Here is a 23505-nt window from a genome sequence, read left to right on the forward strand (position 1 = left end):
GTGTTGATGCACGCCTGTTGTCCCAGCCACTCAAGAGGCTGAGGCCGGAGGATCGCTTCAGCCTGGGAGGTTGAGGCTGCAGTGAGTCAAGATCACACCACTGCACTTCAGCCTGGGTGACAGAGTAAGACCTCAACTAAAAAAAAAAAAAGAAGAGATTAGGTGACCTGCCCCATTGTCATCTAGCATTCCAGTGGCGAGATTGGCCCTTGTCCCTAGTAGCTGAGTTTCACAGGGTCTATGGAAACCCTACAGTCTTTGAGGCCCAGAGAGGAAAGAGACTTGCCTGAGGTCACACCATGAGTAACTGATGTGAAGGGGGAAGGCATCCCCATCTCTCCCTGTGGTTGGGTGGCTTCCCAGCACCCACTGTGTGGCGGGGTGGAGAGCCTCGGCTGGGGTTCACGGGGCTGTGCTCTCATCTCCCCAGCCTTGTCTTCAACTCCCTTTTCCTCGCCGACCTTGAACCACGCCTTTTCCTGCAACAATCCCAGCACCCTTCCCCGTGGATCCCAGCCCATGAGTCCTCGAACTACAATGGGGCGGAGAAGGCAGCGAAGAAGGGAACACAAGAGCTCGTGTAAGCCGTGGTCTCTTCCCTCCTCCTTGGGCTGCCTGTATGTCTGAGAGTGAGGCTTGCCAAAGGGTGTATGTCGGGGCGAGGGGAGGTATTTTGGGCAGAGCTCCAGGTGTATGTGTGGGAATGTCAAATAACATGACTGGAACACCAGGCTGTCATGGATGGCTGGGCAGGTTGTGCACTGCACAAGAGGACCACTGAGGGGTGCCAGTTACTTTGTACACTCTTATTCTTGTATTTTTATTATGAAAAATTCCTAGGACTTGGTGATAAAGTCCTTGAGGAAAGGAAGTCTTTTCAGATTTGCGTGAAGATTTCACATTTTTTGCCATTCAGTCCTGATTCATTCATGGATAAAGTCTCAGTGCTGCATTACTATATCCTTACCACCTTGCTGCCATTTGTTAATTTTCCCTAAGAGAAAGACATGGCCTGAGACTAGCTGTCCAGAATGTAATAATTTCCAGTCTTACTTCTCTGCTTATTTATTATTCAAAATTTCCCTTTTGAAATGAAGATATTTACATATTAAGAAAAGTAAATCAATAGAAGACAAATAGTAGTGAATGATAAGGCAGGAGCCATGTGGAAGTGGCAAAACACAATAATGCTTAAAATTTCAAAACCCTTCTTGGGAAGAATCTTTCCTTTGTTGATGCACAGAGGGTTCTCAGCCTCTTGCCATATGAGCTGTAGAGGCCTCCAGGAAGGACAGAAGATCAAACTTGGCCCTTTGAGATAGAACCAGATGAAAGAAGAGATGAGTACAGGTCACCTGGTGTCTGAAAAAAGCTAAATATGGTTCTATACTTCCTGGCAGCCAAGGGGAAATGGGAAAGAGATTTCAGAATCAGATCAGAGATAAAATATACCTCTACTAACCATCTTTCCTGGCCACGAAAGTGAGGAATATGTAGGTGAAAAGATGCAGAAGTGCTGCTCGTAGGCAGGGGATGTGGAGACTGGAGGCTCTTGTGACTCTTCTACCTGTCTCCTTCCTAGGATGTGTAACTAAGAAAGTACTATCATTATTACTATTGATAATAATTTATTAAGTAATTCAACCAAAAAATTTGACCTCTTACGTACCATTTTTATCACTGGGGATATAGTAGTGAAAAGGAAAAAATAGGCCAGGCATGGTGGCTCACGCCTGTAATCCCCACACTTTGGGAGGCCGAGGTGGGCAGATCACTTGAGGCCAGGAGTTCGAGACAAGCCTGACCAACATGGCAAAACTCCATCTCTACCAAAAATACAACAAATTAGCCAGGTATGGTGGTGCACGCCTGTAATCCCAGCTACTCTGGAAGTGGGAAAATCACTTGAACCTGGGAGGTGGAGGTTGCAGTGAGCCAAGATGATGCTGCTGGTGAGCCACCCTGGGCAACAGAGTGAGACCTTGTTTTAAAATAAATAAATAAATACATATAAAAACACAGTATACCTAAAAACATAACATATTACACATTTTGTAATTTATAACATACAGTATAATTTAATAATATATGACAATAATATAATTAGTAATAAAATAAAATACTAAATAAATTTTGTTTAATAATAAATTACTTCCAAGATTCATATTAATGATGCAAATATATTTCACATATGGAAGGTAAAACAATATTTATTAAATAACGTTATGCATCAAATAGTTAAAGATAGAGTTGCCATGTCACCCAGCAATTCCACTCCTAGGTATATGCCCAAAAGAAATGAAACACGTGTCATCTCCATCTAAAAATTTATACATGAATGTTCATAGTAGCATTATTCCCTGTAGCCAAATGCTGGAAGGAATGCAGTATCCACCAATGGATGAATGGATAAACAAAATGTGGTATATCCATACAATGGAATATTATTCAGCCACAAAAAGGAATGCAATTCTGATACCTGCAAAGCATGGATGAACTTGAAAACATTATGCCAAGTGAAAGCAACCAGTCACAAAGGCCACGTGGTGCATGATTCTGTTTATATAAAGTGCCCAGAACAGGCAAATCCAGAGATAAAAGTAGATTCGTGGTTGCCTAGGGCTAGGGGACATAGGAAGATCTTCGGGGATGGCTGAAGGGAACAGGGTTTCTTTTGGAGTTGATGAAATGCTCTCAAATGCGTTGTGATGATGTTTGCATAACCGTGAATACACTAAAAACCATTGAATTGTACACATTAAATAGGTGACTACTGTGGTATGTAAATTATATCTCAATAAAGCTCTTACCAAAAAGCAGAGTGACATAATATAATAGATACTACAGTAGATCACAGCACAATAATATAATAAAATGACACTACTCCTAGAACCTGTTTTACAGCATGACAGTCAGTCCCAGCCACTATCTTCCCTAGTCCTTGCCGCACCCCACGAGGTGGGAATCACGATCCCATTGTTCAGATGAGGAAGCCAAGGCTCAGAGTGGGCTGTGATCTAGCCTGGTCCCAGATTGAGTCAGGGCTCCCACTTCCTTGCGCTCTGGCTCCAGTGCCTCGGGCCCTGGGATGGGCAGGCCCTGGCAGGAAGACCTCGGTGGGGCGACTCACCTGAATGCTGGGCCCACCTGTCCTACAGTGTCGCTGGCCTCCAGCACAGTGGGGCCGGGCGGGCAGATTGTGCACACGGAGACCACGGAGGTCGTGCTCTGCGGAGACCCCCTCAGCGGCTTTGGCCTCCAGCTCCAGGGCGGCATCTTCGCCACGGAGACCCTGTCCTCCCCACCCCTCGTGTGCTTCATCGAGCCTGACAGCCCGGCTGAGAGGTGAGCCTCCTGCCCCCTCCCTACTGAGCCTGCCACTCTCCAACTGAGAGAAACTGAGTCACAGCACCAAGTCCTAGCTTCACAAGCACATCACTTAACCGTTGCATCAGCCCCAGCACCAGCCCTATTTTACAGATGAGAAAACTGAGGTTCAGAGAAGCTAACTCACTTGCCCAGGATTACGCAGCTTACCCATGGAATCTCAAGGCTTGAACCCCTGTCTGCCTGAAGGCAGAGTCCCCTATATATACGTCTTGTAAGGCTCATGGCATCATTCCCATTGGACAAACAGAGAAACTGAGGTCCAGCAAGGTCCAGCCCTTAGCCAGATTCCTGAGGATACACAGGTGGGCCAGGGCAGAGCTGAGAGTCACCCCAGGCCAGGAGGTGGGGCCCAGGTTCAGTCCTGCCCTGCATGACATTCTCTCCCAGTGTACCTGTCACGGAGCCTCTTCTCTCTGCTGGGCCCCCTGGGTTCAGGTGTGGGCTGCTGCAGATAGGGGACCGTGTCCTGTCCATCAATGGCATCGCCACCGAGGATGGGACTATGGAGGAAGCCAACCAGCTCCTTCGGGATGCCGCACTGGCCCACAAGGTCGTGCTAGAGGTGGAGTTCGATGTGGCGGGTGAGTGAGTGGCTCGAGCTTCCTCCTCATATTTCAGGGCCCTGCACCCCTCCTCTCTTTATCCTGCCTTGCGGGTGCAAACGCTCCACCCTATCCCCCTCTGTGCTCAGTGCCCTTCTCCCAGGGGCTTTGCAGCTTATGGTGGGAAGGGAGGCCTTGGCGTGGGAGGGAGAAGTTTCCACACAAGGCAACTTTTGCAGAGGGGCAGGACCGAGTGGGGATGGGGATGGAGAGCTGAAAATACTCCAAGTTCCTTCTCAGCATGGGTTAGGCAAAGAACCTCGAACAACAGTTTGGGTCAGAATTCTGCTTCTGTGATCTCGACACTGTGTGGCTTTGGACAGAAGAGTCCCTCCACTCTGTCTGCCCATCTGTAAATAGTGGATAGAATCTTTTCACTATAGGGGTGGTACTCAGGTTAGGTGAGACATACGCCCAAGAGAAATGAAAACGTGAAAATACCCAGCCACGGCCTGGCACATAGTAGGTGCTCAGGAAATATATGCTAGATTCACAACGGGTTGTTAGGCTGTGGGGAGCTCCCTTCCCGCCCACCACACCAGCTGACAGGCATGAGGCCTGGTTCCAGCCCCGACTCTGGTGGGTCTGACTAGAGCGAGTCAGTTGTTTTGAGCAAATCTGTCAGCTCACTGTGCCTCAGTTTCCTCCTCTGTTGGGAGGAAGCAGGAGGATGGGATTAGGACTGTGACTTTTGGGGTCCCTCCTAGCACAGCCAGAATGGGCATGGGGCTGGGGTTCGTGAGGCTCCTCCTCTGGTCCTCACGCCGGTCTATGTCCATCCACCCCAGAGTCCGTCATCCCAAGCAGTGGCACGTTCCATGTGAAGCTGCCCAAGAAGCACGGCGTGGAGCTGGGTATCGTCATCAGCTGTGAGTCTGCCCCGCCGCCTGCCCGGGAGCCAGCTCACCTGCTGGGGAGAAAGAGCTCTCCAAGCTTGGACCAGCATTTCCATGGCGTGACACCCTGCAGGGCCCAAGGAAAAGGCTTGGGGGTGTGGGGAGGCTGGCTTCCGTGGGACCCAGCTGCGTGTTCTCAGCAAGACCCCAGCTTCCCAAAGCCTCAGCTTCCCGTTCTGCACCATGGGAGTCCCCTGGCCTCGTGGGTCTCTCGGGGGGCTTGTGGGGGGCCCATGGTGAGAGAACTTTGGAAGGTGACAAATATGCAGGCTGGGTTTGGTTTTCTGCCTACTTCTGTGTTCCCAGAGCCCAGCAAAGGCCTGGAACACAGTAGGTGCTTAATTCATGTTTGTCAAAGGAATGAAAATGAGGAGTGCAGAAGAAAAACGTAGAATGGGTGAGCATGGGAAAGCCCTTCCGTGGCTCCCAACTTATTCTGAGTAAAAGCTGAAGGCCTCGGGCCCCAGTGAGGCCCTCTGTGCTCTGGACCCCATGACCTCTGACCTCATCTCCTGACTCTCCCCAACTCAAGCCCTCCAGCCGCAGCCGGCCTGGCTGCTCCCTGCCATAACTGCCCCTTCCTGCCTCTCGGCCTTTGCATCTGAGACTGTTCCTCTGGCCTCTTCCCTACCTCCTTCAGGTCTTTGCTCAAATGTCACTTGACAAGGCCTTCCCCGACCACCTGACTGAACATTTACTGCCCTCGACACAGGCCCGTTTCTCAGGTTTCTCCGCAGCTCACTTCATCAACGTTTAAATGTTGTTGATTGTGACCACCACTGGAGTGCCAGCTCCAGGAGGGCAGGGAGAGACTGCTGTCTGTTTTGTTCACTTCTGTGTCCCCTCCCCAAGCACACAATAGAGCCTGGGTGCTGACCCTGAGCCCGGTGCTGGGAACAGGCACCAAGCGGACAGCCCCTCTCCACAAAGAGCTCGCAGTTTGCTGGGGGATGGGCGGAGCAGGAGGAAAGAAGAGCTGGCATTGGAAGGGCCATGCTAGATCTTGTGCCTGCGTTATCTGATTTACTCTCACCACATCCCCATGAGGTCTGCAGTGCCACCCCCATTTTACAGGGGGAAACTGAGGCACAGGGAAGTGAGCTGATTTGCTCACAGTCACCCAGCCAGGAAGCAGTGGGATCAGAATGTGAGTAGGACCAGTGACTCCGAGTCCACACTCAGACCCCTGGGCCTCGCCACCCCACCCCAGGCTGAGGCCACCAAGGTCAGATTCACGGTCTCTTTTCCTCCAGCGGCTAGCAGGAAGCGAGGGGAGCCCCTGATCATCTCCGACATCAAGAAAGGCAGTGTGGCACACAGGTAGGGGCCCTGGGGCACAGGAGGGGAAGTAGCCAACAGCGGTGAGTATAGCACCTGCATGCACCAAGCTCCTTCCATCCCCTCTCCCCGCTACTCATGCAGGACGGGCACCCTGGAGCCAGGCGACAAGCTGCTGGCCATCGACAACATCCGCCTGGACAACTGTCCCATGGAGGACGCCGTGCAAATCCTGCGGCAGTGCGAGGACCTGGTGAAGCTGAAGATCCGGAAGGACGAGGACAACTCTGGTATGGCCCTCACACTGCCCTCCTACTTCCAGAGGCCCACCCTTTGACCAGTGGGCTCTCAGCTTGCAATTCAGGGCTCCCTCTGGTCGTGGAAGGGAGGGTGGTGGGTGCTGCTGAAGGCTGGCTGGAATTTTGAACTAATGAAGGAGGGGGCAACACCACAGACTTCTCACTGTCCCCGGCGTCTGGGGCCCTCCAGAGCCTCTGTGAGATGGACAGGAGTTTGAGACACTCCTGTAGCCTCCATGTCTAGCATCAAGCCTGGCAGAGGAGACCTACTGGGTGCAGCTGGTGGACAGATGAGTAGGTAGGGCAAGGGAAGAGCAAGGCTGCCCTTTTGAGTGGCAGGCTATGAGTGGATAAGCAAGGACTACAGACTCAGGCCCCACTGAAGCCAGATAGTGATACAAATGAGTGAGAAAAGCTGTATGAATTGGAGAGGCAAAAGGGACTGGTGAGGACTGTGCCAACTGGAAAGCGAATCCCTGATTCAAAGGGGCAGTCTTCAAGTCACCAACTCTGACTCTGTGAAAGAAGGTTACTGTAGGAGGTAGATTTCTTTTCTTTTTGTAAAGAAAAGTTGGGCCAGGTGCAATGACTCATACCTGTACACCCCTCGCTTTGGGAGGCCAAGGTGGGTGGATCACTTAAGCCCAGGAGTTTGAGACCAGCCTGGGCAACATGGCAAAACCCCATCTCTACAAAAAATACAAAAATTAGCTGGGTGATGCATGCCTGTACTCCCAGATACTTGGGAGGCTGAGGTGGGAGGATCACTGGAACCCTGGAAGCAGAGGTACAGCAGTAAACTGAGATCATGCCACTGCACTCCAGCCTGGGCAGCAGAGCGCACTGTCTCAAAAAAAAAAAAAAGAAGAGGGAGTTTGGTCTCAGTGGGAGGCCGAGCGGAGGTCAGATCGTAGATTATATCTTGGTTTTCTTACTAAAACAATAAAATCTAGTTGGTGAGTGGGTTGCTTAGAAGGAGGTATAGAACAGTAGAGTTGTAGTGAATTCGAGATCTGGCCATTCGTACTCCAGCCTGGGCGGCAGAGCGAGACTCCATCTCAAAAAAAAAAAAGATGATCGGGGTTCCTTCGCCCCTGCTGGCTGCTGGAGGAAAAGAGACCATTGTTTCTTGGCATCAATGTTGTCATTATTGTAGGTGACGTGTGATGTTTCTTTTTTTTTTGAGACGGAGTTAGCCTGTTGCCTAGGCTGGGAGTGCAGTGCACGATCTCAGCTCTCACTGCAAGCTCCACCTCCCGGGTTCACGCATTCTCCTGCCTCAGCCTCCCGAGTAGCTGGGACTACAGGTGCCCGCCACCTCGTCCGGCTAATTTTTTGTATTTTTTTAGTAGAGACGGGGTTTCACCGTGTTAGCCAGCATGGTTTCGATCTCCTGACCTCGTGATCCGCCCATCTCGGCCTCCCAAAGTGCTGGGATTACAGGCTTGAGCCACCGCGCCCGGCCGATGTTTCTTTTCCTTACTGGTATTTGGGCAGAAGATGGCCTCAGGGTCCCCAGGTTGTGCTACATGAGATCAGAGCATGAGTGACTGGGTGAATGGATGAATAACTAAGTATGAGTGAGTGAGGCCAAGGCTTTAGGGAGCTGGGGGTACCCCCAGCTCCTGGTCCTGCCCCTCGGGGGCCTCCTCCTCATGGGTCCCTGTGCTTACAGACGAGCTGGAGACCACGGGTGCTGTCAGCTACACAGTGGAGCTGAAGCGCTATGGGGGCCCCCTGGGCATCACCATTTCGGGCACGGAGGAACCTTTTGACCCCATTGTCATCTCAGGCCTCACCAAGCGTGGCCTGGCTGAGAGGTGAGCTGGGGCTCTGTGGGGACACATGGTGGGCTCAGGGAACACAGGAAGCAAGAGCTGGGGCTGTGGCAAAGCCAAGCAAGATTCTGACCTCTGTTCCAACATTGACACTGTGGGTGACATCGGGCCAGTCACTTGCCCTCTCTGAGACTCATGTCTGCATTTGTAAAATGAGTGTCAGCCCCTGCCTGCCAGGGCAGAGGCCCACACCCCAGCAGACCTCCTGGCCCCAGGTAAGCACTGGGCCAAGGTGTGTACATCTTCCTGCTCCCTCCCTACCTGTGTCTGGAAGGTCAGCCCTGCAAGGCTAGTTGGAGCGCCTGCTGTGTGTGGAATAGGATGGGGCAGTGCCCCAGTACCCTGGTCCCAGCACTGCCTAGGGCTTTCCTGAGGCATTGGGGGACTGTCTCTGCTGCCCCTAGACTCTGAAACTGTGGCAGCTGAGGGAGCTGTAAGAATGGAGCCCTGTCCCAGGGTGAGGTGGAGGTCAGAGATGGAACCCGACCCCCAGTGTGGGTGAGATCGAGCCTTCTCCCCCTAGCTGGGCAAGGATGAATCCAGCAGGCAAGGAAGCGATGAGCTCCCAGCACAGCGACGAGCGGGCTGTAAAAGGAGAGCCTGGTGGGGGCTGCAGGGGCAGGAGGCATCCCAAAGGAGGGCACCGCGCAGGAGGGGCAGTGGCTCGCTGGGTGGGGAGAGGATGGGAAGGATTCTGGGGCTTGGACCCTGCTCCTGGAGCACCCCCTGCTGGACACCTGGCAGACTGTAGAGGTCGGTGTGGGACCTTCTGACCCCAATGTCTTCATCAATTCCAGCATGTGCTGGCACCTACTGTGTGCCTGGCCCCTCTGTCCTGGATGCTGGGGCTGTACAGACAACCCTCCTGCCTTCGCCGGGTTGATGTAGCTCAGTGCTGTCCAACTGCAATATAATTTGAACCACAAATTTAATCAGACACTTTCTAGTAGCCACATTTGCAAAGCAAAAAGAAATGAAATTCATCTTAAATATATGTTTAGTTCAACATGTAATCAACATAAAAACCATTAAGAACATGTTTTATATTCTTTTTAATATTACATCTTCCATGTCTGGTGTGAATCTTCTGCTTTCAGCACATCTCAATTAGGGCAGTCATATTTGAGGGGCTCAGCAGCCACCTGTGGCTGGTGGCTCCCATACTGGACACCACAGCTCTGGTCCCCTCCCTGAACCCACCATTCCCTGCCTCACTCACTGCCCTCGTCCCCGGGGAAGTGCAGGGCAATGCCCAAGCATGACTCTCCAGGAACTCCCGTCTGGGGTGACATCTATAGCCCCAGGGGTTCAAGATCCCCAACCTAGTCCTCTGCCTCCTTTTCCTCTACCTGGCTCAGGTCACTCTGAGCGCCTGCTACAGCTTCTTCCCTGCTCAGCGCTGGCTGCTCCTCAGAATCACCTTCCTGCCCCACCCCCACAGGTACTATTTAATTGGTCAGATGTGGGGCCCAGGCATCTACATTTTCAAAAAGCTCCTCAGGTCATTGTAATGGGTGTCCAGGTAGAAAACCACTGGGCCACAGCAGTGCTGCTGCCTGGCCTCGCCAGCACTTCATGCCCTACTGTGAGGTCTGCTGGGTGCTGGTGATTATGCCCATTCTCCAGGTGGGAAAACTGAGGCCCAGGAAGGGGCAATGGCTACCAAGGGTGTCTGCTGGAGGGAAGTAGGAATCCATTCCATTCATTCACTCCTCAGCTATGATTTGATAATAAAATTAGTATTACCACCCCCATTTTACAGATGAAGAAACTGAAGCTTGGGGGTTTAAGAAACTGGCCCAAGATCACATAGCAAGTATTTGGCAGCTAGTATGTGGGATTCAAACCATTCTCAAAACCTGTGCTGGACACTGGTTACAGAACCTAATTTTACAGTCAGGTGGGAATCCCCTCCCAGGTTCTAGATTTTATATCTCTATTAATGTGATCCAAGATCATACTTGTGGCTTTTGTTTTGTTTTTGGCAGCTGGGTTTAACTGGGGTCAGCCAGACTTCTGCCTTGTGACTCTCCTGGGTTCCCTGAGGGCAGACCACCACTCTGAGGCCCTGAGTCTCTAACTCCCTTTCTCCGCCCTGCATCCACTCCTCAGGACTGGTGCCATCCACGTGGGGGACCGCATTCTGGCCATCAACAGCGTTAGCCTCAAGGGCCGGCCGCTGAGCGAAGCCATCCACCTCCTGCAGGTGGCTGGAGAGACCGTCACACTGAAGATCAAGAAGCAACTAGACCGTGAGATTCGCTTCATGCCCTGGGAGCCACCCAGCAGGTTTAGGAAGGGCAATCCCTCTGTGCCAGGCTTTGCCTGCACACCCTCACAGAGTCCTCACTGCAGCCCTGTGGAGGCGGGCCTGCGACGGCAAAGGAGATAAGACTCAGAGAGGGGAGTGATGAGCCCAAGGCCACACAGCTGGCGTGGGGCAGAATCTGGGTCCGAGCCCTGTTCTTCATTACTTCCTGCCTCTTAAGGTGCTCACGTGTGTATGCTTCATGGCCATAACTCATGCATTCCTCAGTTGCCCCTGAATATGTCCCCATGCCGTGGTAGAAAGGCCACCATAGGCAGTGGAAGGGGCCTGAGCTAATCCAGGCTCCACTGGTGCTCACTGCGTGATCTCCGGCGTGCTGCTCAGCTTCCCCGAGTCTCAGTTTTCCCATCTGTGAAACAGGTTTGCTTATTAGTGTGCCACAGCCATATGTCAGCTCAGAAGGGCTTGCTGCCTGTGAGTTTCCAGACCAGGCTGAAATGCAGATACTGAGGCTCACTGTGAGTGTCTCTGAAGTCAGAAGTGACACCTCCCTCTCCTCCCAGGCCCCCTCCTACCCCGCAAGTCGGGCAGCCTCAGTGAGACCAGCGATGCTGATGAGGACCCAGCAGAGGCCCTGAAAGGAGGACTGCCAACAGCCCGCTTCTCACCGGCTGTGCCCAGTGTGGACAGTGCTGTGGAGTCTTGGGACAGCTCGGCCACAGAGGGTGGCTTTGGGGGCCCAGGTAACACCTTGGGGCTCTTGGACAAGTGACACGCTCTCTCTAGGCCACCCCAGCTGCTGGGCCTGTGCAGGATTATTCGTTTGCCTGTTCCTCCCTCCTGTTCTCCTCTCCTGGCATCCTTTAGGGGCCCTTCCTGAAGGAAGACCTGATTTGGCTCCATAAGCTGCTCTCAGGGCCCCTTGCTCCTGGGAGCATGGGCTGCAGCCATATCTCTTGATTTAGAACCATGGGTCCCATGCTGGCTGCTTAGCTTTCCCCATTGTGAAGTTATGGACAAAGTTGGTCTTTCTTCTACTGTTTCCTTCCTTCCTAGCCCAGTGTCTGGCACACAGTGGGTGCTCAACAATGTTCATTCCATCCAGTTGAAAATATGGAGGCCAAAAGCCCCCTCCCACCCCAGCCTACAAGACCCAACGTGGGGCAGACACCTCTGGGGCTCCCTCCCCAGCCAATGCATGTTGAGACCCGGAGATGGCCTCAGGGAGGCATCTGAGTCTGGTGGGTGACCAGCTGGCCTCAATGACCCAGAGCCACTGGAACTCCCCATGGTCCAACTCAGAGGACTGAGGGGGTGAGGGGGGTGATGCCTCTACGGGCTGTAGGTAGCTGCCAGCCCATTCTTGCCTGTGGACACCTGCCCTCCCTGGGCCTCAGCTTCCCCATCTCCAGCTCTCTGTCAGCATCTCTCAGCTCACTCCCTGGGACTGGACCTTCAGAGCTCCCAAGGGCAGGAAGTGGAGGGGGAGCCACATGTTCAGCCTCCTTCCCTGGCAGGGTGATGGCCAAGCCCAGGCCGATGGAGTTGAGACAGAGTCGCAGAGCCCTGGGCATTAACTTCTGGATGACCAGGAGCTCCAGGGAGATTCTGGGAGGCAGAGGCCCTCAGAGGGCTGCGTAGACGCAGGCCCAGAGAGGAGCAAAGACCTCCCCAGGGTCACTCAGCACAGCTGGAAATGGGGCAGGCAGGAGGGCAAGTAAGGCCGCAGAGAACACAGAGGCTCTCTCTCCACCACCAGGGTCCTATACACCACAGGCAGCAGCCCGGGGCGTGACCCCCCAGGAGTGGAGGCCTGGCCGGCTGAGGAGCAGCCCCCCCACCACCGAGCCCCGGAGGACGAGCTATACCCCAACCCCAGCTGATGAGAGCTTTCCAGAGGAGGAGGAGGAGGAGGAGGATTGGGAGCCGCCAACGAGGTCTGTGGTGGGAGCACCGTGAAGGAGGAGGGAGTCATAGTGTCTTGGCTGGGGTGGGTGAGGGTGCCCATGCCAAAGTGGTGGGGGAATGGAGAGTCTTGGCGGGCTCCTGAGGAGGGGTGCCTCCTGGGAGAGAAGCACTGAGCAGAGCCACCTCAGCCAGGCTGAGACAGAGGGAAGGGTGGATTGGTGGAGGGCATGGCAGGGACGAAGGTAAGGAGGTGGAGAGCAGCCTGGTTGGCCCTTCCCAACTTTGGGCATCTCCTGTTCTCAGAAGAGCAGCAGCAGACTCAGAACTTGAACTCAGGCCTGCCTGACTTACCCCAGATGGCCTGATGGCCTCCTGCAAGGGCCCTCAGCCCACCGGCACCAGACCTGGGCTGTGCTGAGTGGCTCTGAGTGGCTCAGCCACTGGAGAAGGCTCCTGCAGAGAGCAGGCTGTGGAGAAATGCTGTTCCTCATCCGGTCCAGGCCACCTTCCCATCGTGGTGCTTTTGATCAGGCGGTTCCTTCTGCCTCAATGCCTTTTCCTGGTCTCTCCTGGAAAATCCCTACTCATCCCTCAAAACTCAGCTCAAATTCCCCTGCCTCTGGGAAGCTTCCCTGTCTTTCTCAGGCAGAAGGGATTCCTCCCTCCCTCCTGGTACCCACAGCTGCTCTTACAAGTCTCCTGGTAGCCAAACCACCTTGTGTCTATCTGGCTAATTACTTGGCTGTCATCTCTACTGCATGGCACCCCAGCTCCATGTGTGGCCCCTAGTAGGTGCTCAGACATATTTTGCAAATGAATCTCCAGCTGTGTAAGAACAGGGGCCACACTTTATTCTCCTCCATATCCCTGTGCCCAGCAGAGGACTTAGCTCAGGAAATGCTTGTGAAATTGACTTGAATGGAGCAAGTGTCCTTCAGCCTGTCTTTTCATCTGTAACATGGAAAGGGAAGGAGGCAACACATCCTCATTCCTAAGCTCCCTAAGAGAGCAAAGCTCGCGCGCCTTTGTAAAAGAGTAAGTGCTGGCCGGGCACAGTGGCTCACGCCTGTAATCCCAGAACTTTGGGAGGCCAAGGCAGGCGGATCACGAGGTCGGGAGATCGAGCCCATCCTGGCTAACATGGTGGAACCCGCCTCTACTAAAAATACAAAAAGTTGGCCAGGCGTGGTGGCGGGCGCCTGCGGTCCCAGCTACTTGGGAGGCTGAGGCAGGAGAATGGTGAGAACCTGGGAGGTGGAGCTTGCAGTGAGCCGAGATCGCGCCACTGCGTTCCAGCCTCAGCAACAGAGCGAAACTCTGTCTCCAAAAAAAAGAAAAGAAAAAGAAAAAGTGCAAGTGCTTTGTAAATCGCAGCATGCCTTGTAACCATTGAGGTCTTTGTAATTGGCAAGTGGCTTTGTGAAGTGTGAAAAATGTGAATTGTGAACTTTCTGAGACTCTGTTGGAACTGATAACAGACTCGTACAACCTGCGATGGGCGTTATGGGTGGTCTCGACCCTTCCCCAGCACAGATATATCATCCCCTCCATCCATCTGTGTCCTTGCTGGCTCCAGCTCTGTCCCTGTCACTGTCCCACGGTGCCGTGTGTCTGGGTGGGGCCAGGGGCCGTCCTCTGGGGCTACACCATGGATCTCCTCTCTGTTTGTTCGTCTGTTTGTCCTCTGTCTCTCTTCCTAGGCATCCTGTGTCACCGCTCTCCACCCCGTCTCATCTGCCCTTGTTCTAACTGGCCACCGACAGTCCTGGTCACCCCTAACTGCGTCTTTCCCCTATTCTGTGTCACCAACCACTGCCCTGGGGCCCCAGAACTGCCACCGAGGACGCTCGCCTGCCTGCCCGCCCACCCACCCTATGGCCCCTCGAGCCCAACGCTGGGCCCTGGGGCCCCGAAGACTCCTCAGGCCCCAGCCCGCCCACCCACCTGCCAGGAGTTGACGCTCTCTGGTTCCTACGTTACAGCCCAGCCCCTGGCCCTGCCCGAGAGGAGGGCTTCTGGCGTGTGTTTGGAGAAGCTCTCGAAGACCTGGAGTCATGTGGTCAGTCAGAGCTGCTGAGGGAACTGGAGGTATGGCCGCCTGCCCTGCAGGCCTTCAAGGGGCACCCGGGGCTGTTTACTCTGGTGTGTGTGCAATGAGAGGCAGGCATGTTGATGGTATCATGCTCATGTGTAACGTGTATGTATGCACTCACCTGGGCACCCTCTGGGAAAAGGTGTCTTCACATATTTACAGACTGTGCATGGACTCATGTGCAAGTGTGATTGAGAGCACCGTGGTACTACACATTATCTGTGTGGACATGAAATATGTGTGACATCATCATGTGTACATTGGGAGCGTATGTGTATGCATGCATGTGAACATGCTCATGCATGCACACTTGCAGAGTGTATTTCAGAACACATGTGTCTGAGTGTGCACATGTAGTTGCACAGGGGCAGTTTTAGTATCTGTGTATGTGCGTGTGATACATGAATGTGGTTGTGGGCACGCCCTGTGGAAGTGTGTGAGTGTTGACATCAGTGACGACAGAAGATAAGGGGCTGTGGGAAACCAGAGGTGAATGTGGCTTTGTGTAAGGTCAGTATTGTTCAGTGCATAGAACAAGCTGTCCAGGAGGATCCAGAGAGGATCTTGCTGAGTCACATCCCAAGCTTCCACTCTGAGAGCAATTTTATTTTATTTAAATCTCTATTTTATCTGCGTTTTTGCCCCTTTTTATTCCTAATATTGTTAATTGGGGTCGTTTTTTTTTTCTCTCCATTAGTCTTGCCAATTACCAGGTTTCTCAAAGAACAAGTTTTTGGCTTTATTATTTTCTATTTTATTCATTTGTTTGTTTAGCTTTGATATTCTCTTCCTTCTACTTTATTTATGTTTAAGTCATGATCCTTTTCATGGTTTCTTAGTGCCTTAATTTTCAGTCTTTCTTGTTTTGAATAATGCATTTTTTGAAGTTATGAATTTACCTGTAAGCATTGCTTTGGCTGCATCCCACATTTTGCTAATGCACTTTCCACCTTAAATTAAATTCTGTTTTGTCTCATAATAATATTGTTTCATTAAATTTATTTTGGTGATTATTTGCCTGTCTTTTTTTTCAATTTGCTTATTTTTTTTTCTCTCTCTCTCTCTCTCTTTTTTTTTTTTTTTAAGACAGAGTCTCACTCTGTCACCCAGGCTGGAGTACAGTGGTGTAATCTTGGCTCACCGCAGTCTCCACCTCCTGGGTTCAAGTGATTCTCATGCCTCAGCCTCCCGAGTAACTGGGATTAAAGGTATGTGCCACCATGCCCAGCTAATTTTTTCTATTTTTAATAAAGATGGGTTTTCACTGTGTTGGCCAGATTGGTCTCGAACTTCTGGCCTCAAGTGATCCACCTGCCTCAGCTTCCCAAAGTGCTGGGATTACAGGGGTGAGCCACTGTGCCTGGCCAATTTGCTTGTTTTCAAATTTACTGTATCATTGTTTTAAATGTGTCTCTGTTGTATACTATACATAGCGGGTTCTCTTTTTATTAAAGATGAATTTAGTCTATTTATATTTGTTGTGACTACTAATATAATTAAACCTTTCAATCAGAGGTACACCTGAAAAAATATATAATTAAACTTAATTCTAGTATATAATTTATACTTCCTATTTATCCTGTTTTCTTTATACTTCTTCTGATCGTCCATCTTTCCTTTTTTCTATTGATACATTTTTCATTACTGCTCGCTCTCTCCACAATCTCCAATTTGGAGATTTTAAATTTTATTTGTATTCTTGTGTGATTATCTTTAATTCATTTGTTCTACTTTCAACATTCAGTTTTTACATTGAAACTTTTTATTATTACCTAAGTGATACGTGTGAGTGGTGCAAAATTGGATAAACAAAGTAGAATCAAAATAAGTAATGAAAAAATAAGTAAAAATAAAACATAAGGACACAACATTCCCACCACCCACAGATCACCACTATTACTGTGTTAATGAGTTTACATGTTTTTTTTTTTTTTTTTTTTTGAGACGGAGTCTCGCTGTGTGGCCCAGGCTGGAGTGCAGTGGTGCCATCTTGGCTCACTGCAAGCTCCACCTCCCGGGTTCACGCCATTCTCCCGCCTCAGCCTCCGAGTAGCTGGGACTACAGGCGCCTGCCACCACGCCTGGCTAGTTTTTTGTATTTTTAGTAGAGACGGGGTTTCACCATGTTAGCCAGGATGGTCTCGATCTCCTGACCTCGTGATCCACCCGCCTCGGCCTCCCAAAGTGCTGGGATTACAGGCTTGAGCCACCGCGCCTGGCCATGTATTTTTAAGATAATGAAATAATGACATATGTACTGTTTTGTAGACTGCTTTTTTAGCTAGCTACTTCATTTTTCCATTTCAATATATTTTAATCTTTCCTGATACCAAGACCAGATTCGGATTTCGTCAGTTGGACCCAAATTGCCCTTTACCCCTGGTTTGTCCAAACCAATGTCTAATGCATGCTTGGAGCTTGGTTATTATGTCTCTTAAGTCTCTCTTAATTTTAGTCCAGTGCCTTTTAAATGATACTAATGTAAGCTTTCTGTTTATCAAGATAAAATTAGCATATAAAATTTGCAATTTTAACCAGTTTAAAGTGTACAGTTTAGTGACTTGTTATATTCACGATGTTGTGTAATCATCAGCACTATCTAATTCCAGAACACTTATAACACCCCAAAATGAAAACTTCTACCTTCCAATCCCTCCCTCTTCCCATCCCCTGGCAATCGCTATCTACTCTGTCTCTATGGATTAGCCTATTCTGGATATTTCATAAAAGTGGTGTGTGTATTTGACTCTTTGTGTCTGGCTTTTTTCACTTAGCTTGATGTTGTGGGATATGTCAGTAATTCATCCCTTTTTATGGCTAAATAATTATTAGGATAGACCACTGAAGGGAAGGCCATGGCCTTACCTTACATTTTCAATATATTTCCTTAATTTGGTTTTTCTAACAAGTCTAAGCAATACCTTTGTCCTCCTCTTGAATAAGACAGGCACTATAGAATTCTTTCACTTCTCTCCAAGCTACTTCCTCTCATGTCCCAACTCGTTTATAAATTGCTCAAAATTCATGAACATGGGGTTTTGTCAGAATATTTGACCAATTTCTGTTATCACCTTTGCTCCTTGCATACCCCTTTTTTTCTGAGCTCATCCTTTAAGATAGTCTTTCACTGAGGGCCTTTAGGTGGTAAACTGCTTTAGGCTCTGTGTTCTGAAAAGTCTTTATTTCTTTTTTATTTTTTCCAATCAATTTAGAAGTTTATAAATGTCTTTATTTCACCCCTGCTCTTAAATGATAGTTTAGTTGACTATGAAATTAAACATTTACTCAGGGCTTTGAAGATATTATCCTGTTGTCTTCTGGTAATGATTGTTGCTGCTGTTGGGTTCACTGTTGTTCCTTTGAAAGTCCTGTGTCTTTTCTTTCTAGGAGATTTGAGGATTTCTTTCTCTGTGATGGCTGGCTCTCTTGCTCTGATGTGTCTCAGTAAGAGTTTATTTGTCTTACTATAGACTCAGTATGTTTTTTCAGTCCGAGGACTCATGTTTGCCTTCTATGCTGGAAAATTCCTAGTCATGGTATTTATAATATTGCTTCCTTCTTATTGTCTCCTTCTGTTAAGTATGTTGGACACTTGTCCTCCATGCATTCTACCCTCCATGTCTCTTAACTTTTCTTTCATATTTTCTCTGCACTGTGTACTAGCTGCTTTCCTTAATCTGACTTCCAATTCACTAATTCTCTCCTTGGCTGTATTTATTCTACTGTGTAACCCGTTTCTTAGATACTGTGTTTCAACTTCTACATCTTTTATTCCTACAATTTTTTTAAATCTTCATAGTCTTTTTTTTAAATGGCTTTTGCTTTTTTTCTTATTTTTCTACACATCTTAAACCAAGCTTATCTAACCTGTGGCCCATGGGCTGCATCTAGCCCAGGATAGCTTTGAATTTTACACAAATTCATAAACTTTCTTAAAACATTATGAGATTTTTGTTTGCGATTTTTTTTTTCCTCATCAGCTATTGTTAATGTTAGTGTATTTTATGTGTGGCCCAAGACAATTATCCCACGTGGCCCAGGGAAACCAGTAGTTTGGACACCCCTGTAAACAGACTTACTTCAAGTTTCTTTTTTCTTTTTTTTTGAGATGGAGTTTCACTCTGTCACTCAGGCTGGAGTGCGGTCAGTGGCATGATCTCGGATCAGCTCACTACAACCTCCACCTCCTGGGTTCAAGCAATTCTCCTGCCTCAGTCACCTGAGTAGCTGGGGACTACAGGAGTGTGCCATCATGCTTGGCTAATTTTTTTTTTTTTTTTTAGTAGAGACAGGGTTTCGCCATGTTGCCCAGGTTGGTCTTGAACTCCTGATCTCAGGTGATCGGCCCGCCTTGGCCTCCCAAAGTTCTGGGATTACAGGTGTGAGCCGTTGTGCCAGTTCTCAAGTTTCTTTTTATTTCACTATTATTTTTAGTTCCCTGGGTGTGGATTCACCTACTTGTTTTGTCTGTGGGCAGGTGGGCTTTTCCATCTCGTCACTGCACGGCTTCCAGCTGCTGTCCCTTCCCAGGCACCTGCCTTGCTGTGTGTGCTCCGTGTTGTTGACGCTTCGGTGAGATCACTTCTCACTTTGTCTTGGCTGTGGCCTTTGAACTTCACCAATTCTAGACTGGTTTTGACAGTAATTCCTCTGCTCAGTGTTTCTGCACTATTGTGGAAGGCAGATTCTGGCCCCACCCTCATGCAGAGGTCACACTAAGGGTTCTAGTTTGTCACAAGTGATCCTCCCCCTCCTGCCTGTTCAAGTCTTGGTGGTTCCCTTCTTGTGCCCCTGTGGGCAGACATTTTCCAGTCGCTATCCAGCAATGAGACAGCACTCACTTTCTGGAATGGTATCGTTTCCTGCTTTGAGACAGCATCTCTTTTCCCTGAACAGTATCCCAGCTCCAAACGTGTATGCTTCGTCGTTACCTTCCATGGGCCACTAACTTCCATAAGCCAGACGGTTTCACTCCTGCTAATGCCTGTCTCTGAATTTTTCTTTCTTGCTTTGAAAGTGTTTATTTAACAAATTGAAATCTCTATGTGTTTGAAGGGAGGTGTGAACTTCCTGTATCAGCTCAGTCTGCATTTTAACTGGAAGTCCTTGAATTCTACAATTTTAGGGGTCCAACACCCTGCGATGCCTGGACTCCCTGATTCTGTGTTTTAATAACTCTATTATCCCGAAATGAGGAGTCTCATATATTTCCTTTTGGATGCTGGCTCCCAGGCAGGTGAAGATAGTTTCTAAGATGTGAAAAAGGTGCTTTCCTGCCTCCTCATTCAATATCCACCCTTGTTTTCCTATCTTCCTCCCCACTCCAACCCAACAGTTTGGCCCTAAAACAGTTTTTATTTTTTAGCAATAGGATCTTGCTCTGTTGCCCAGGCTGGAGTGCAGTGGCATGGTCTCAGCTCACTGCAACCTTCACCTCCCAGGTTCAGCAGATCCTCCTACCTCAGCCTCCCTAGTAGCTGGGACCACAGACATGCACCACCATGCCTGGCTAATAATTGTAGATTTTGTAGAGAGGTTGTCTGGCTATGTTTGCCCAGGTTGGTCTCGAACTCCTAGGCTCAAACAATCCTCCTGCCTCCGCCTCCCAAAGTGCTGGGATTACAAGCATGAGTCACCACGACCAACGTAAAACATTTTAATCATAATTTACCTTCCCTTAGGGGATCCCTAAAAGACCAACCCCCTGTACCCCAAATGGTCAGATAGAACTGTGCACTAATAGTAGGAACTCAGATACTGTGATGGGCAGAAGGAGAGACGTTTCTAGGCTGAGGAGACAATTGTTTGCCTGTAAGACTGTATGACGTCACAGTAAGAAGTCCATCCTCCCCTCCCAGCAGCTCCAGCACCCCCACCTCCATCTCTGGATTTCCCAGCCTGAGTGTGAAGCTGTTTCCCTCGGGGCTTCACACTCAGGCTTCCGGCTGGCAACTTAGAGCTTGGCATTTCCGATTGCTCAGCCCTCCCTCCCTGAGCCCGTTCTAACTCCACGCCTTCTCTCCTTCTCCAGTGGCACCATCCTTGTCCAGACCACCATTGTCTTTTCTTTGGACAACTACATGGCCCCTAACAGGTCTCCCTCCCAGCCTCCACTCCCACACCTGCAGCCCAGTCTTCATGTGGCAGTTGGAAGATGCTTCTAGATCCACACATTGTTTATGTCACCTTCTCTGCCTGGCTTCAGTCCTTCAGGGGCTGCCTGCTGCTCCTGGAATGAAGTTCACATTTCTTACTGTGGTCTAGAGGGTGCTGCAGGACTGGGCCCTCAGTCACCAGCCGCCAGGTTTGCTTCCAGATCCCCCCACTGCAGGGCTTTGCACATACTGTTTCCTTTGCCAGGGACTCTTCCCTGGGCCTCTTCTTCCTTGTCCTTTCAATTTCAGCTCTGGATGCTTCCCCACCCCTCACAGGACCAGGGCCACCTGTCCCAGGTTCTCACTTCCCGAATGCCTCACCTCTGTAACACTTATTGCAGTGCATGATTTTATCTTATTTATGTTGGCAATTAGCAATGTAGCAGAGTGGTTAAGAGTTCTGACTTTGGGGCTGGGTATGGTGGCTCATGCCTGTAATCCCAGCACTTTGGGAAGTTGAGGCGGACGGATAACCTGAGGTCGGGAGTTCGAGACCAGCCTGATCAACATGGAGAAACCCCGTCTCTACTAAAAAAAGAAAATGCAAAATTAGCTGGGCATGGTGGCACATGCCTGCAATTCCAGCTATTCAGGAGGATGAGGCAGGAGAATCGCTTGAACCTGTGAGGCGGAGGTTGAGGTGAGCCAAGATCGTGCCATTGCACTTCAGCCTGGGCAATAAGAGCGAAACTTTGTCTCAAAAAAAAAAAAAAGAGTCTTGACTTTGGAACTAGACTCTGGTTTCAAATCTTTTTTATATGGCTAAGGAAATAAGCAGTTTCCTCATCTGTAAAGTGGAAAAAAAATGGTATTTACTTGCATCATTGTACTGTGGAGAATAAAAGGAGTTATAGGTGTAAAGTGCTGAGAACTGACCTAGCAGTGGGTAGGCATGAATGACTAAGTGCCAGTGATTATTATCCTCATTGTTAGTGTGATTGGTTCATGACTTCCCACTCCACCACTGTTGGACCCAGCCCCAGTGAACAGGGACCACTTCTGTCCTGTTCACCATTGTCCCCTTTGTGACTGGTACATAGTAGGTGTCAGTGGACGCTGACTGCCTGATGAGACAAACCAACAAGCATCTGAAAGAAGGGCCATGTTCCTGCAGGCATCCATCATGACAGGCACTGTGCAGAGGGCGGCCCTCGAGGGCAGGCCTGGCCACCGGCCTTGGCAGAGGGGACGGGAGGTACGAGCCTCTCCTGCAGAGATGGAGGAGCTGCTACTGCCTACACCCTTGGAGATGCACAAGGTAGGCACTGGGGGTGAGCACAGGAGACCTGGACCTGTGTCCTGACACCATGAGCACCGTCATGGGACTCCAGAAAGGCCCTGCCCCTCTTGGGGCTTTATTCTCCTCCACCACAAAACCAGGTTGAGTTTTCCAAAATGCTCATCATTTGGGTGACACACAAACTCATACACATGCACACCTGTGATTCACGCTGGCTATTATTATTTTTCTTTAAGTAGATGTGCTTTTTTCCCTCCACTTAAGTTATTTTATCTATGTATTTATTTTTTTGAGACAGGGTCTGGCTCTGTTGCCCAGGCTGGAGTGCAGTTGCTCGATCAAGGCTCACTGCAGCCTTGACCTCCTGGGTTCAAGTGATCCTCCCACCTCAGCCCCCCAAGAAGCTGGGACCACAGGCATGCACCACTACACCTGGCTAATTTTTGTATTTTTTTAGAGACGGGGTTTCAACATGTTGCCCAGGCTGGTCTCAAACTCCTGAGTTCAAATAACTTGCCCACCTCAGCCTCTCAAAGTGCTGAGATTACATGTGTGAGCCACTGTGCCTGGCCTTAAGTTGTTTTGTATCTCATACACACATATTTACATATAACATAAAAACCCTTCTACATGTGTGTGTGACTTCTATGTATCTCACACAATGAGAAGCCAGTGTCTTGTGCCATCTATAGGTCATTATGTAAAAATAAGATGGCTTGGTGGCTCATGCCTGTAATCCCAGCACTTTGGGATGCCAAGGCGGGTGGATCACAAGGTCAGGAGATCAAAACCATCCTGGCTAACATGGTGAAACCCCGTCTCTACTAAAAATACAAAAATTACCTGGGCATGGTGGCGCGCGTCTGTAGTCCCAGCTATTCGGGAGGCTGAGGCAGGAGAATCGCTTGAACCCTGTAGAAAGAGGTTGTAGTGAACCGAGATCGCGCCATTGCACTCCAGCCTGGGTGACAGAATGAGACTCCAGCTCAAAAAAAAAAAAAAAAAGGTGAGGAGGACAATCCCTAGCCAATGGCCCTCAGAAGCTCTGAGCTCTTTGGTAAATGGGAATGAGTGAGGGTCAGGGAAGGTAACAGTGCCCTGGGCAGGCCTCCTCCCTGATGGAGCCAGAGGACTGAGAAAGGGCTGAAAGGAAGTCACTCCTAAGGGCTCCCTTGTACTTGAGTGTTGTGGCTTGGAGCATCTGCTGTGGGAGAGAGGAGGAGGGGTTGGGGGTGGGTGAAGGCCAAGGGGCAGGAGGCTGGGGCACTGCAGCCTGGGGGGTATGGTTGACCAGAGGCGCTGAATGCCAGACCAAGGGATCTGGGCTACTGTGAGAGGCTGGGGCCAAAGGTCAGAGTCCCAGGAACCTCCTCCTCCTGCTTCCAGGTGACCCTGCACAAGGACCCCATGCGGAATGACTTTGGTTTCAGCGTCTCAGATGGCCTCCTGGAAAAAGGTGTCTATGTCCACACTGTGCGCCCTGATGGGCCAGCCCACCGCGGGGGCCTCCGGCCCTTTGACAGGGTCCTGCAGGTAAC

At 50.1% G+C, this 23505-nt stretch overlaps 1 protein-coding gene across 5 annotated transcripts in view; it reads left to right on the forward strand.

Moving 5' to 3' along the window:
* GRIP2 (glutamate receptor interacting protein 2) overlaps positions 1-23505 on the forward strand; it is a 106082-nt gene that overhangs the window by 76668 nt on the left and 5909 nt on the right. For 4 of the 5 annotated variants that reach the window (XR_002515733.2, XM_021922667.2, XM_021922669.2 and 1 more), the window contains 13 exons: positions 431-580; positions 3159-3345; positions 3826-3971; positions 4781-4861; positions 6142-6208; positions 6311-6456; positions 8141-8285; positions 10416-10555; positions 11136-11315; positions 12332-12509; positions 14463-14568; positions 21842-21985; positions 23354-23500. Coding sequence is in view for 3 of the 5 variants with exons in the window: in XM_021922667.2 (XP_021778359.1) it covers positions 431-580; positions 3159-3345; positions 3826-3971; positions 4781-4861; positions 6142-6208; positions 6311-6456; positions 8141-8285; positions 10416-10555; positions 11136-11315; positions 12332-12509; positions 14463-14568; positions 21842-21985; positions 23354-23500 (1817 nt within the window). In the remaining 2 variants the exon portion in view is untranslated. Of the gene's footprint in view, positions 1-430; positions 581-3158; positions 3346-3825; positions 3972-4780; positions 4862-6141; positions 6209-6310; positions 6457-8140; positions 8286-10415; positions 10556-11135; positions 11316-12331; positions 12510-14180; positions 14569-21841; positions 21986-23353; positions 23501-23505 lie in introns of those variants that run through there. The other variant, XR_002515734.2, reaches the window with a different exon arrangement.

Source organism: Papio anubis, chromosome 2 (genome assembly GCF_008728515.1).
Source record: "Papio anubis isolate 15944 chromosome 2, Panubis1.0, whole genome shotgun sequence".
NCBI classification, from domain to species: domain Eukaryota; kingdom Metazoa; phylum Chordata; class Mammalia; order Primates; family Cercopithecidae; genus Papio; species Papio anubis.